General features: G+C 42.5%; 1 protein-coding gene across 1 annotated transcript in view; it reads right to left on the bottom strand.

The window, feature by feature from the left end:
* Nucleotides 1–1143: 1143 nt before the first annotated feature.
* The window catches only part of APBB1IP (amyloid beta precursor protein binding family B member 1 interacting protein), a 64208-nt gene continuing 49513 nt past the window's right edge, over nt 1144–15838 (bottom strand). The window contains exons 11-14 of the mRNA XM_064635899.1: nt 10757–10855; nt 9743–9860; nt 5763–5860; nt 1144–2616 (exon numbers count right to left, since the gene is read on the bottom strand). Coding sequence (XP_064491969.1) covers nt 2083–2616; nt 5763–5860; nt 9743–9860; nt 10757–10855 — 849 coding nt within the window. The 3' untranslated portion in view covers nt 1144–2082. The remainder of the gene's footprint in view (nt 2617–5762; nt 5861–9742; nt 9861–10756; nt 10856–15838) is intronic.

Below are 15838 nucleotides of genomic sequence, written 5' to 3'. Positions count from 1 at the left end.
TGGCCCATGAACTGGTGCCCTGACTGGCCACAGCTGCACCATGGCAGATCTCTGTGTGGGGAGTGAAAACTGCTTTAGACTTGTCCATGTTGTCTTCTGGGAATGTGCCTGTCCTAGGCAGTTCCTTGAGTTGTGTCTGGGACTGTGCTTAGGCCCACTTGGGCGGTGTGGGAAAGCACTGGGCCAGCACTCAAGCTTGCATCCTCCTGCTCCTCTTTATTTAGCAGTAGAGACAGGGGTGTACAAGCTGTAGTGTCGTGCCACCAATGCCAGCTCCTCAGCCACGGGCTGCAGAGCAACAGACGGTTACCAGCAGTCGTGAGACATCTCCCCTCCCCATATGCAATGCTTACACTGCTGACAAGGAAAGGAAGGAGGAAACAGAGTGGTTGTTCCATGGCTGTACTTGAGTAACTGTGTTGATGGGCATGATTCCTGCAGGAAAAGCATCCCTTAGCTTCAGCTTGTCTCAAGTGAGAACAGATTCAGCTGTGGGAAGTCACATGAAGCTTGTTTTAGTGACTTACCTGGCACTTCCCTGGCTGAAGCATCTCAGTTCTGCAACAGCTTCAGTGCATCCCCAAGTTCCTCTTGTATCCAACACCACCCTTCACTCCAGCTCTGTCCAAGAGCCTGTACTTTCTGCTTTGACCAGGTACCACACACCCCTTCTAGTGGAGCTGAGCATGTTTTACCTTGCCTTGCTCCAACTTGTCAGGGGTCTGGCTCCTCAACGTCAAGCACTGGTTACAGCCTTCTTATTTCTGCCAAGCTTGTTATGCATGTATGAGGGTATTGACAAACCAACCTTAAGCCAAAAATAAGACTAGAGGTGACCCAAAACTTTCACAGGCTGTGGCACTGCCACCAGCTTGTCATTCTCTTGCCTCCACCACCACTTCTGGACGTAGGAATCCATTCTGACAAACACATTTTGCTTTTTATGCTTTTTTATAATTCAAAATACAGAAATATATTATTTATATTATCTTAGAAGATCAAGTGTGCATGAGAAGAGGCAAAGACTGGAATTATAAAAAAAAAAGACTAGAAGGTATAGGCAAAAATTCTTTAAAAATATTTTAAGTCATTCCAATTGGCAGTAAAACGCCTCTTCATTAACTGTGACACTTTGTGCAGATGTAAAATAGAAGCTATTTTTATTTGAGAACTAACAATGAATGCTTCCTAAATGAACAATGGACAATTAAATGGGGAGAACAAATGAAAAAATTGTAGGAGGAGACATTCCTATCAGGTACAAGATAATTACAAAGTCTTTCACAAGACAGATTATTTCTAGGTACAGTTTGAAGACAAATGTTAACCAACAGAAGAAAAATCCTGCTTACCAAGGGAAGCATACATGATTTCAAAATAAACATTTTTATTTGTCTAAGGTTAACCAAATAAATGAGATTTCAAGACAGCAGCTGAAAATGCTGACCAGGTATGACCGAGTTACATATAGAAACAGGAGTGTGTAACATTTGGGGTGACACTGTCTGGAAATGGTCCTGGCCCTGACATGCATCTCAGAATAATCTAGCTGAGGTTTTACTTTTTAAGACAGACTATTTAAAACATTTTTCAAGAGGGTCTTTTTATTGGAAAAAACATCCCCATAGGCGGGGGGTTTTTCAATAAAGAACCTTTAAGGGCAATTCTGTGAAAAGGGATCTTCCCACTTCTCAAAATTCACATGAGAACATTGTTGTATTTTTCCTTTAGCTCCAGTTCCACTAGAGAGGCAGCCACAGAAGATGCATTTCACTTGCTGGCTGGCTCTGGAGTGCTGCTCCACCACCCCTGGCTGTCCTTGTGGAGTGAAGCAAGACTCTCCAGTCAATTCTTACCTTGGCCTGGTGCAGGAATGGGAGTCAAGAACAGGGGGTGGTGAGATGTAGGGGGGGAAGGAGCAGGCTCTAGAGACAAAGAGGGGGACAAAGGGCACCCCACCTTCTTGAGACCCCCAAAAGGAACTCTGAAGGAGAATTCCTCCTGGAAGAGCCTGATCCAGCGTGCACTTCTATGATGCCTCACAAAACCAGCTATGTCTTAAAGTCCACCTGCTCCCAGAGTTCAGGAGTTGTTGCCCCTCTTCTTCTCAAGAGCTTTCATTAGGTCAGACATGAAATCTGCTTGCCTGCCTCCAGCCCCAGTGGGAGGTGGCCCAGCTGACCTTGGCTCTCCATCTGCTCCTGTGTTTTCTAGCCTTTTTGGAGGAAGAGGCACAGGTTTCTTTGCTGGAGGTGGTGGCGGCTTACTGGAGACAGGTGGAGGTGGAGGGGGCACTGGCAGGTCTCCATTACTGCTGCTGGAGACTGGTGGTGGTGGAGGCACAAAATCAGGAGGTGGGTCACAGAAATCAGACGGAGGTGGTGGTGGAAAATCAATCATCAGTGTAGGTGGTGGGGCTGGAAAGCTCTCTGGATCTGTTAGGAAAATGCCGCTGTCTCGTTTCACTTTGGGGGGTAGAATTGGTGAAGCAGAAATAGCAGATGATCGCCTTTCAGGTGGAGGAGGAGGCTGCAGTGAGTTCCTCTTAATCAGGACTGACTGTGGCCTCAGCAATGACTGTGCCATGCCAGGTGCACTGAGGTTACTTGACTTAGCCTTAAATAAGCAGAAAAATAAAAGGACAGACACAGTCAGTGAATGTGTAAACTAATGCCACTGCCTAAGAACAGTGAAAAGATGTGAAAATACACAAGAAAAGTGTAGTAGAGAGTGAAACAAAGTAGAGTATATTTTGTCTGAAAAGTGAAAATAGTATTCTGTTTTCTTTCCGAGCTGCCCACAGAGTTTTGACAGTGGAAAACCCCCTGTTGGCAGTATGGATAATGCATCTTCAAGTGCTTTAGCACAAGATGACTGCTTTTAAAAGCACAAGATGAGTGCTTTTAAAATTTCAAATAATTGCAGTTAGTAAGACTAACATCAAGTAAGTATCTTTATTTACCTGACGTTTACTACAACAAGAAAGTAAAGACACTTTCTTGATGTTCCCTCAGAACTTAAGGAAAATTGCCAACCTGTGCTGTGTTTTTACATCCCAAAATACTGAGCAAGATTTAAGAACATAAAAAGCAGATGTAATTTTGGATCTTGTCCTCATTGTGTATCTCCAGCTCCCCTTTTATCTGTGATGGCTGGATCTCTGGATAAAGCTAAACTAATGAAGTCAAAATTCTCTGCCAAATTCATTAGACACAACAGCAGTGAATGGAGAAGGTGAAGAGATTTGGGCATTTGAAGTGCCTGGATTCACTGTCCCTGGCACTCTGCAGCGTGGTGTGACATGCTCTGACCCGCAGGGTACTGCCTGGGCCTCTCTGTGCAAGAGGGAGCACAGCAGGGAAAGATTCTCCACAGGCAACCTGGCAAGGGCCACTGACAAGCCTGGAGAAGGTGTCTTCTGCCTCCTGGACGAGGCACATGCACACACTGCTTCTGCTTTTGAATTCAAAATGCAACAAACAGGTCTCTGAAGCCACTAAGTTCTACCCATGACTACTTGTGACCCAAGGACATGAGACATTCCAACCCTTTGACAATTTTTTTGAAGTAAAAATTACTAAAAGGATCCATCATACAAGTTAAGAAAAATAAAATGTAGGATACCAAATCATTATGGAGATGTTAACTTTGACAAAATTTTAGGTGGATTTTCTTTTTAAATTGTGTTTGCTAGTTGACACTGAAGATAAATAAAGTCCATTTGGCGATAATCTGAATTCTTTTTTTTTTTTTAGGTAGAAACTGGTAGCTGTTGACAGTTACTACACAAATATTTTTTCTTGTAGACATGTGGAGAAGTCTGCTGTCCTGAAAACAAAGCTTTCAATTCTAGCTATGCTCTGTTATCAGTTGAGATCCAGTGAGCTTAGTGCTCGAATGTAGCACAGTACACCCTGAAAGACTTCAGCTCGATCCTTCTGTCCCAGGCTTGTTGGGGCTGTGAGACCAATCACAGAATCACAGAACAGGTCAGGTTGGAAGGGACTACAGTGGGTCTTCTGGTCCAACCTCCCTGCTCAAGCAGGGTCATCCTGGAGAAAGTGAACCTTGAATACTGACCAACTCTCTTGAACCCATCCTCCTTGCAGAGCCTCTTCCCATGGGATTCTTCCAAGAGGATCCCTCAAGAGGCTAAAGGTAGTTCTCCCGAAGTCCATGGTTGTAATCTTGCTCACTGTCCTGCTACTTCTTTGTTCAGTACTGAGCTCTACAATCTCATGGTCACCACAGCCAAGGCTGCCCCCAACCTTCACATGTCCAACAAGGCTTTCTCTGTTTCTAAGTAGAAGGTCAAGCAGCACATTCCTTGTGGGATCCTCCACTACCTATGACAGCAAGTTGTCATCAGTGTTTTCTTAGGAACCTCCTGGACTGTTTGTGCTTCGCTGTGTTGCTTCTCCAGCAGATGTCAGGGTAGTTAAAGCCCCCCACAACAACCAGGGCCTGTGACTTTGAGACTGCTTTTATTTGCCTGGAGGAGGCCTCATCCACTTCCTCCTCTTCATCAGGCAGCTTGTAGCACACAACCACGACAATATCACCCTTACTAATGTGCCCATATCCCAACCCATAAGCTCTTGACTTGCTCATAATCCTCACAAAGACAGAGCTCGATACATTCCAACTGTTGCTTCACATAAAGGGCAACTCCACCCTGGTGCCTTCCTGGTCTGTCTCTCCTAAACAGCATGTAGCTGTTCATGACAACATTCTAGTCATGCGAGCTATCCCACCACATCTCTTGTAATCCAGTGAGATAGTGAGATCGAAGCCCTGTGACTGCCCACAGATCCAATAGTTCTTCCTGTTTGTTTGCTTCTTCTAGAGAAAAGTGCTCTGCACCCCTGCAGTCAGCAGCACTAATTCTGGCATTAGCTAAATATAATGCATATGCCTCCTCTACCTCACTCCTTGCCTACAAAGATGGAAGTAAGTCAGACACAAGAGGAGGGAACCGCTGGCTGAGTTCTGAGAATGTGATCTACTCCAGAGGAAGTGGGGTCCAGAACAGAGAAACAAGGAGGAACTCAAAGACAGAAACAAGAAGTGTAGGACATGTAATGCAGGTGAGAGAAAAATTCTAGGAATTGAATTTCATTTGTCCTGTGCACTTCCTGCATGGTGGAGAGATTGAGTAATGAACTGCAAACAAATGCACGCTTTTTTCTGTAGGATGTTTCTGAAGTTGTCATACTGTACCCTATGATATTTTTATAGCCAGAAACGGTACAAGCACACAAAATTTGGAGCTTAACCAAGGAATGCATTTAAAGCCTAATGAAAATATGTAATGTTTTCCCTTACTTCTTCACACTTTCTCCTTTCTTACACACACCTCTTCAGCTGTGCAGTGTTCCCTGCTGAAAACACTACTTGTATACTTCGTGTTTCTAAGGCAAGACCTTTTTTTCTGGCAGAGACAGAAGACACTTTGAGATAATCCCAATAGGCACATTCCTATTCCTGCTACGCGAACTCATGGCTGCTTGCTCTGAAGAACAGAAGTGGTGGTGGCTGTGCCTTCACCTCCCACCAGTGGCTCCTGGCTTCTTGTGCAGCACACACACTGTTTGCAGCGTGCAAAGCACAAGGAAGGGCAGAAGGAATCAGCCACTTTTCCCAGGAGCCAAATCCTTTTCATAGTAAGTACAGTGGAACTTTGAGGGGGGAAGACAGTGGGTGAAAAAAATCAAACTTGAAGAACTGGTTCACAGGTGACATTTAACTAGTGCACTGCTCACCTGTGCCTCTGATGTATCCACTTTCTTCTGAGTGTCTGGAAATTCTGCACTGAAACGACGAGTAATTTGGGGAATCTGTCCATTTGATTGAACAGTACCTGTGATGAGGGAAAGAGAGAAAGGGAAGAGAGTGTTACATTTTTGTGATATTAACCAGATCAGGGAATAGCCAACTAAGAAAAAGGCTATAAAAATGTCTTTACAATTTTCACAAGGAACCACTTGTTATAGGGGTTTTATATATAATTCACTAAAATGCATATAGATACCTGTTTTCTACTTCAGGCTCATTTTGTGACTTTTCATATTCAGTTAATTACTTAAGGAAAATAAACAAAGTACCTTACATTAAAACCTTTACCTGTCCACATGCCTCCATGGCTGTGGCTGACAATCCTACAGGAAGTGCAAGCGGCAGTATTAAGAAGATGTGACAGAAATTATCAGAGTGTGTACGGGTGTTGACAAATGAAGAGCTTTCTTGTCTGACTATTGTAAATGGTGATTATGGAAGGGGACCACTAAGGCTGATGCAGGAACAGAGATGGGAAGCTGGCTTTGGAAGGGAAGCTAAGCAGAAATCTAACTGGCATAGTTAAAGTCCACCCTCTGGCCTGCCGCGGTTTGAACATCTGTCATTCATAACAGCATTTTGAAGTTTGCAGTGTGCTGTAGTGTTACCACATTCTCTGTTTTTATGGCATTTTTTTTCCTTTAATTTAGACTAAAGACTAAAAGTGCCACAGTTTCATATCAATCAGTCATGGGGGCTGAAGGGCTGAAGTCCTACAGAGGGGCTGATCCACTTTCTTTAGTCAATGAGATAACAGCTTAAACTTCTCCCCATTTGTAGTCAGGAAGATTTGTGAACTTCACTGTCTTCTCGGATTAATGCAGATCTTCAGCCTGTCTAAGTTAAAGCTCTGCAAAACATCTGCCCACCATTCCTGCGTGTGTAAGGGATATGCATAAATAACCTGGTACTGTCAAATGGAGTAAGTGAATGTGAGACCAAAGGACAAACTTATGAGTTTAATTATGAAAAATCCTCGGCCCCTGTATAGTCTGATGAGGATTAAATAAACCCTCCAGTTTAGTGTAGGATTTTTGGAAGCTGTACATGTCAAAGTACAGCTTTGGTGCCTAGGGATATGCTTTACCTTAATGACTGCCTTAGCTCTATTATAATTTACAGTTCTGATATCCATTAAAGTTCCACTCATGTATTTCTCAGATGCCAGTGAACCCTTAGCTGTCTACAGTGTAAATCTAAGAACAGTGATGGCTTTAATCTTGAAGTGTACTTTACTGATTAGCAAAGAGGTTCCATGACTGTGGTAAGAAATAGAATAAATTAATTTTATTGCCATGACTGCAAATTACATGACTGGCAGAGAAGTAAGACAAACTCTACAATGTACCTAATTTACTAGGGCTATTTAGGCTTCACGGGAATGACAGGAAGTGGTCTGAAGTCCTTATATTTTGTGCCTGTGCCTGCATTGTTGTTCAGCATTATTTAATCCAAAGTACCATTTGGATCATTCAAACTATAGTCTTGACTAACTATAGTCTTTTGACTAACAAAAAAGTCAACGAAGAGAAAACCAACCTTGTGGCTGTAAGTGCTCAGTGGAAGGAAATGTAAATCCCTGGGTTCCGTGGCTGTGCCCACAAGTAGAGCAAGTTACTGTCTCTCCTCCCTTTGTCTGCTGTCCATAGCAGAGCAAGAGTCTGGTCTTCACACTGCTCAAAGATGTTGCTGCCCTCAGTCATACTGAGATCTAACTAGATGAAGGAGAGCAGAGAGACATCCACTCTATCTAGTGCAAGGCAAAATGTTCTACTTGGCAAATATGATATACCAGAAGGCTGGGACACAGTAATCTGTTTCTTCTTCTGTTAATGCAAAACTTGAAAGCAACACTTGATCTATCATCTCCTGCCACACACCTCCACATATGCTATCACATACAAAGTCAGCCAGCTAATGGACTCCCAGCCAATATATGTGAGTCCACGCGGGCTTTTTTATTTTTAATTAAAATGTTATAGTATTCTTTGCAAGTCAACGTCTCCAAAATTTTATGGTAAATTAGTATTTGTTTTAAGAAAAAAAAAGTAGTCCAAATAGAAGGCAAAATATAGATACCCAAATGCAAAATATTCAGCCTTGTAGTGATGAGGAACATCTTAATAAAGCAACTTCTTTAATCTTTCAAACATTGTGATATTGTGCTGGACCACTACATACATTGTTTTTTTTAGCATCCAAAGACAGTAAGGCAGAGAGGGAAACAACATATTTTGCCTGAGATGTGCCTGGCACTTGGGACACTTCAGAACCACAGACTTCACAGACTGGGGTATATGTGAACACACAAATGCTGTCTACAGCAGAGTGTCCAGGGAATAGTGGCCACATGGTATGTGAGAACAGAAGTCCCAGCTGCCTTCCTTTGGCAGCCACTGAAGTTAACAGAGTACAGCCCCTGCTAAACTCACACAGGACTGTAGTTTTCTATAGCAGATTTTAGCCTATACTGAAATCAGTCCATACAAATGGCTATAGGGCCATCTGAAAACAAAAGAAAACATGCTTTGTTCCATTTCCAAAACATGAGCAAACAACTGCTCACAGTCAGGCAGTTCAGGTTCTAGTATTATAGTTGGGCCCCAGGTTTTAAACAGGGCAGCAGTGATAACTGTAAGACTGCCAGAATCACAGCAACTTGCCTCAATTAGAAGGCTAATGATCCTTCAGAGGTATTTCCAGAGAGACAATATACAGTACTAAAATCTTTCTAGGCTACTTAACCATTTAATGCAATCCATTAGTTAAAATTAGCAGTATATTCTATTGAATACATGCAGTGTTAATGGATTCTAGTCAGGAGCTGAAGTCACACAGATGTCTATATAGTCTTTATAAGGCCTCAGTCCTGCCCATATCTTCTCCAGATTGCAGCATCAGCCTGGAGCCCCACTGGCCAGCCCTCTCTCTACTGCTATCAACACCAGAATACAAATGTTCCACGACTGTCCCATCCACCCTCACTCCACTAAACCCCCTCCCCCAACCATAAGAAAATCCCCTGATCTCAAAACAGTCTGTTACTGGGTCTTCCCACCCCAGAAATCCATTTACTACATGATTTGATTCCAAGGGACAGTAGGAAGACCACCCTGTATCTCACATGTACTAAGACTAGGCGAACTGAAAGCTTAGAAACGTGACTGGAGGATCTTGTCTACATGAGAAGTCAGAATATTAACTGCCAACACTGATTTTGACTTTGACTGTCTTATGACAACAGGAAGTACTTGGCCAGCATGCCCTTCCTAACAAAGCAAGGATATCTTAAGCATGTAAACTAAAAACATTCATTCAAGTTACAGCTAGTATCATGCACTGTTGTATTTGTATCATAGTAAGACTGGTAACAGCAGCATGATGAAGCTACTGAAAAAGTAAGGTTAGAAAATAACCCAATCCTTTCTTACTCTTGTGTCTTTCTCTTAACACCCACATTGTTACCATGCAAATGAGAGAAAGGCTAGGAAAGAGAGTGGCTCATCCTGTAATAATCACTTTCTGAAGTGATCAATCTCTGAATATCCCACTAAACCTTTTTACTAATTGAAAGAAAAATTCCAAAACAGCCAGTGTAGAGAAGGGCAAACAGAAAGCTTCAAGACATGGACCATCAGTCTGTAAAATGTAGACAGAGGATAAAGATGCCAACAGAAAAATACCCTATTAAGTTATGCAGATTTAAACTGATCTTCAGTGAACTGTCTTTCCAAATTCTAACTTTAAAGTGAGAGCTCTGCTGCTGACAGACCACTGGCCTGTCTACAACAAGATATTATCTTGCTGAATCAGTAGGACAGTTTTCTGAACAAAGACTATATGCAACACTGATGGTAACAGAAGAGGGCAATAAATGTGACTTCAGCTGCTGTGACAGCCTTGGTACCTGCTGATGAGGATCCTGCAGGGGCAGCTCGTTCCACTGTTCCTTGATTCGCCCACAGGGAGGACAAGCCAGCTTTCTTCACTGCACATTTGTAATTATCATAGAGTGTTCTGCCATACTGCAAAACAATCAAAACAATAAAATGAGCATGTGTTAGGCATGACATAGGCCAAGCATTCATTTTGCTCTTGGCCTACTTTTCTGACCCTGTTTCTTCCTACTCAGTTTTGTTAAAAAATACCTTCTACAAGTGGTGTGCCCTTTTCTGTACAGGGCCAGGTGGAAAGCATCTCTGTAATGGCACAGTAAAACATGACTCCCCATGACTTAACACAGTCCTACTGATACCATTCTTACATTTTATGTTTGTTTCAGTGTTTGTAAAATTCTTGAAACTTGGCTTTAAAACCAACAGTTCTCAGTAAATATCTTTTTCCAATCTTTTTCCAAGTATTACATTTTCAAACTGGAGACCTAAGACATTGAATCACAGGCTCTAGAGCAAACAGCTCTGTCAGTGTAAGACACAAAATAATTTGATGTTCACCCCATACCTTTGCTGGATGTCACCCTGCAGCAGAACTGGAATAAAAAAACCCCCAAACTAACAGCTGAGAGAAGCAGGACTGTATAGGAAGGTACAGCCAGTACCAAGGCTATGTATAAATCCATCTCTAATGTTTTGTGCAAAACAAAATGGGCTGTCAATTAGGATCTTCTTGAAGAGGGTATTATTATTGAGCCAGATAACTGTGCACTAAGTTTTATGAGTACATGAGTTTTATAGCAACTGAACTCACTCTTGTGTTAATAAGAAAAATACACTGATAACTAAAGTACAGGGACATTGAGCAAATCCATCCTCATCATGCACTTCTGATCTTTCTATGGTAAAATTAGCATGAATGTCCATTCTTGTCACAATATTTCCAGTTGAGGTGATGACAGTCAGCAACCTGAGGAAGACAAGATTTTACAGAAAACATACTTAAGTAAATTTACTTTTAATCTCACCTTGGCAATTCTTATTCCTGTTACCCACTGATGCAGGGTTGCTCGATCATCGCAGCACAAGTACTTGATATATTGTGACTCCTTCTGAATCTGGGGGTGCTGAAAGATATTAATTCACAAAATAAGACAAACACAGAAATTAAATCACTATACAAAAGTCTGAGGCACTGCACAGTGACCTTGCGGGAAAACAACATGAAGATGACTTGAAAAAAAAAAAAACACAGCAAAAACAGAGTATAGGAAAATATAAAAAAGATGGTGATTATGAACTATACATAAGTTGCCACTGGCAGCTTTTGCTTCAATTAATTTTAATGCATTGTAATATGAATTCAAGGGCTACAGAAATGTAACAGTGGTCTAGAGTTCAATGTCTACAGTAGTCTACAAATGCTCTGGGGTTCAAGGACTAACACTCAATGTATAAACACTGGAAGGAAGTCTGTTTCTCATTGTGCTTTGTCATATGAAAGGCACCCAGACTGAATGCTGAACATAATTAGTTTTCAAAGAGTATGTTAAATTTGTTTAAGCATAAACTTTGAGCTGAAACAGATTTTTCTTCCAAACTGACTGCTTTTCTTCGGGCTGAGTTCTAGCTTTCTTACTATACATTTTGATTGTGCTTTACTCTTGCTGTTGTTTACAACAGTTATTTAAAACTGTGATATGTTCTAGATAGATGATGATTCAAAGTGCAACTCTATCAGAAGTATTCTTTTTCATTTGTTTGTATCAGAAACCTATACAATTTTTAAACCTTTTTTTTAAATTTTGGACAAAAGTTAGGATCTCTTCCCCTTACTGATCAAGGTAGTACTGGTATGTGCTGACATACTTTTCCAACTCAAAGACCACCAAAATGCTGGGCTGCCTACTTGCCTAGGACTGAAAATTCTCCCAAAGTCTCCGAAGGAATTTGGTTTCCCTGCTACAGCAGAGAAGGATGTAAGTCTTTAGTAACTTGGATGGAATAACATACTGTGATCTCTTGATATGCAAGGAAAAGAATGAACCCAAAGAAAAAGGCTTAATTATCCCTTATTTACATGTTCATTTCTATCTATATTCTTAGAAATTTTAAGTACACATTTAGTGAAATACCGTGAATGCACAAAAGAATAGCCAAATACACTCCAAGGATCCACTGTTGTCACACCACTCTCTTTTCAGCCAGTGCAGTTAAAAACTCGAGGCATACCTACACCTAGCAGCAAGAACCCTGGGTTTATACCTATCATTAAGTGCCTTTCAAAGCAGAGCAGTGCTGGAGGTGGAGAATATGGCAGGATCCCTCACAGTGCAGAGTGCTGTGAGCAGCCTGCCAGCCCTGGGCTCCTGTAGGTGCCAGATGTCTCCACAGATGCCTGCTGGTGACTGGGACATCCTGGCACAGAGGACACCCCTGTCCACAGCTGGGTGATCCAGGGGTTCAAAAGCAGAGCCAAATACAGAGGCCTTGCTCCTCAGCCATGTTTCCCTTGCTCTCCCCTCAGCACTGCAGACATCAGGCTTCCCTTGCTTGTGCTGACCCAACTGTTCATGAGGCCACACTCTGATTCCAAAAAAAGGGAACTGGTCTTGATTAAATATAACCTATTTCATCATGCTGTACTTTTGGGGTTTTTTAAACCCAGCAGTACACAGCATGACCTCACACAGGGCATGGGGATAAGGGCCACTGTAGCTTGGGGAGACAATGAGTGGCAAGGGATGGATGAGAGGATGGGACTGCACAAGGCTGTATTGCTGCCAAATCCCTGCATCATCAAATTATGGAGCAAGAGTGAACACACCAGGGAGATAACTGTGAGGAAATAGAAACCAAAGGGATATTACTCTTGAGAGGTCTCAGTGGCAGATGAGTCCCAAGGCAGTCCCTGTGTTACAGGTCCCTGCGTGTTTGCACTCACCTGCTCACACAGGTCACCCTGTTGGCCATTTTTCTGCAAACACACAGTTGACCATCTCCCCTGGACAACAAATATGCGAAGTCTGCTCCAGCCCTCTGGAAGGGCCCATGGCTATCCTATTCTATTACATTGCTCTGGAGCACTCCAAAGCTGAGAGCTAGGGACAGCTCACACTGCAAGCCTAGAAATGCCAGCTCACTGTCTCCAGGTGCCTTAACTGCAGAGCAGACACCATGCCCACCTCAAGGACCCTCACCCACCAGGTACACTCGCACACCACCCCTTCACACAGTTCAACATACAGAGCTGTATCTTGCTCTTATACACCTCTGTCATGTATCAAATGGAGGCAGTAACAAGGCCCCTGGACAAACAGCTTTTTCTCCAGCTCCCAGCATCAGCCCCTCGTCTCCTGCAGCCTCAGACAGCCTGAATGCTGCTCAGAGTGGGCTCCGCTACTGCAATACGTGGCCAGGACACAATGCCTAAAAATCCTTATTACCTTCCACCATTTCTCCATTATGTGACCAAACACAGTGAAAATCATTAGAGAATTCAGTCTGAATGGTACCTTAAAACAGCAACTGTAAGCAGGCACTTTTTTGTGCGCCAGAGTACATCCCATACCCCTGTGTTACATTATTATCAACGGAGACAAAAGAACCAGGAGGTGCAAACAAAGACACTGCAACCCTGGGTAAATTCAATTCTTCAGGCATTTTTCAATCAGCAACTAGCAATTTTGCTACAGTGTGTAAGGTCCTACTGAACCCAGCAGATGGCACCCAAAGCTTTCAAAAAGGAAAAAGACAAGCTTTATCTTTTTTTCCTCCTCCTTTTTCATGACAAGGAAGTCCACTGGATCTACATCTTTCCCTCATTTTCAAACACCACACTTACCAACAGTTTTTTAGCACAAGAAAAAATAAAAGACTTCTATCTTTTAACAAATGATTCATGCAAACATCTGGAAGAGAGTCCAAACTGTGTAACAAGGCAGAGAAGGTTGTGGCAGAGAGCAAGCAAAGTAAATGATGCTGCACATACACACAGCCCTGTCATAGCAATCTGCTTTTGGGGTGCTCAACAGGGGCTGCTGCAGACCTCTCCTCTGGGGCACTCTATGGAAGTGTTAGTTTCACAAGAACATCCCTATTGTGAAAGATCAAAGGTCCCTGAACCCAGTATCTGGACTTTGACACAAATGGGGGAAGAGAAAGAACAAGATAAGCATATATGATACTTCCTTCTCTGTACTCTCACTGTCTACAACTATTTTCAGGTCAGGCGATTTTCTAAGCACATGGGATTTCTCCATATTTAGGTTCTCCTCCAGATACTTCTTCAGCTTTTTATTAAACACAAAGAGTTCTGGCATCCACAACATCTTTTAGCAATAATTTCCACAGTCTGCCACATACTCTGTGAAGAACTACCTCCTTCTTCTCTAAACTGACTGCCAAGAGCTTTGTGTAACATTCTTGTTTTGGAAGAGACATGAATGCCTGACCCCCACCCACACCTTTCTATGCCACCCCTGAGCCTAGAGATCTGAATCATATTCTAGGGAATTTACCTCTTTTTTAGCCTATAGGCTTCTAGTCTTTTCAGTCATTCCTTCAATTTAAAGTAATTCCTTACCTTTGCTTATCCTTGTTGCTCCTGCTTGATACTTTTCCAAGTTTATTATACATCCTCTTTGACATGAGAGAACCAGAACTGCACAGGTGAGCAGAAACCATGAACTTGTGCCATGGTAAGGCAACATTTACTGTTTTATCATCTGTGTCTTTCCTAATCATTCCTAATGCTTGATTTACATATGACAACCACTAAGCACCGAACTTCAGCCTCACAATGGCCTTCCAGAATTCTTCAATCTGCTCTTTCCTTGATGATCTGAATAACATGACATCAGCAGCAAACTTCCTTACCTCACTGCTTATCCTGACTATGACTATTTTGAGACTCTGGGGTTCTCACCATCCTGAGAAGTTGAGAGGGAACTGTCAGTGAACAAGGTGAGAGTGTCCCTTGCTGGACCTCATGGGAGTAACTTACTAGCTACCCTCTAGCCTATTTTTTTACTGTCTATTGTCTCCACTAGGCAATCCATCTTAACTACCGATATTCACCAGTGGGGCCTACTCCAAATTGCCCCAATCAGTTCCTTGATTAAATTACTTCAGTCAGCAACCACGATTAAGCACAGAGTCAAAATGTGCTGTCAATTAGGGACCAAACTAGCAGGCTGCTGAACCCTCAGCTCTCAGAAGGAAAGTCAGACACCTCAGAGCTGTTCAGACACTCTATATCTTCTCTTTGTAAAAGCTGAGAACTGTACCCTCTCTCACTTTCCAAGAAGCAGCAGAGGCACTGGCTCTTTTTACATATAAATTCATCAATGACACATAAAGCTTAACCTTGTACTGGACCCGTAGCCCATTGAGTCAACTGGAAATATCCCCATCACCTTTACTGGGCTTTGGATTGCATCTAAGGAGGACTGTTCCATACTGCCAGTGCAGAGGCTGCCTACAGCAGTTGTCTGCAAGGCCAGATCACAGAGTCAAACACCAGCAGCACCAAGTTTAGTACTGAAGGTTTATATCTATAGAAGATTATTATTAAGTAGCCCAGATGGAGGCATTTGGCTTCCTGTCTTTAGATCCATGAAGCACGCTACATTGTTATGCTACAGAGTAGCATAACAAAATTACCCTACTAATGTTTCAGCCAAGAATTGTCACACCCCACCCCAGCAGTTGCTCTCTTGGAAGAACTGTACCATAATGAAATTGCTTCAGCAGTACAAATGGCAGAAGTCTCTGCTGTCAATACTGACCTTTACAAGCTTGACTTGCCACTAAAAACTTCAGGCAAAATCTATTAGATAGTGCATAAAAATGGTGACTCAGGGTAAGCAATTCAAAGAAGAATCTAGGCAGCTGGAAGTCCCTGGAAATGATGACTTAGTATGAAAGTCCCTAAATCCCTATGATTCTATGTGGACCAATTTCCTCCTTTCACAACTCCTGTGTCTCAGAAGAGCGCTTAAGTACAGCACACAGATGTAAGGAGCTGTAGTGACTATGCAAGCCTGGTTTTGCTAAACTAGATTCAGAGGTCACAGCAATATCATTCATGACAGCCACGTGAGAAATAC

The sequence above is a fragment of the Pseudopipra pipra genome, chromosome 1 (assembly GCF_036250125.1).
Source record: "Pseudopipra pipra isolate bDixPip1 chromosome 1, bDixPip1.hap1, whole genome shotgun sequence".
NCBI classification, from domain to species: domain Eukaryota; kingdom Metazoa; phylum Chordata; class Aves; order Passeriformes; family Pipridae; genus Pseudopipra; species Pseudopipra pipra.
Note: the sequence above shows the minus strand (reverse complement) of the source record. Positions and strands in the feature narration are given on the sequence as shown.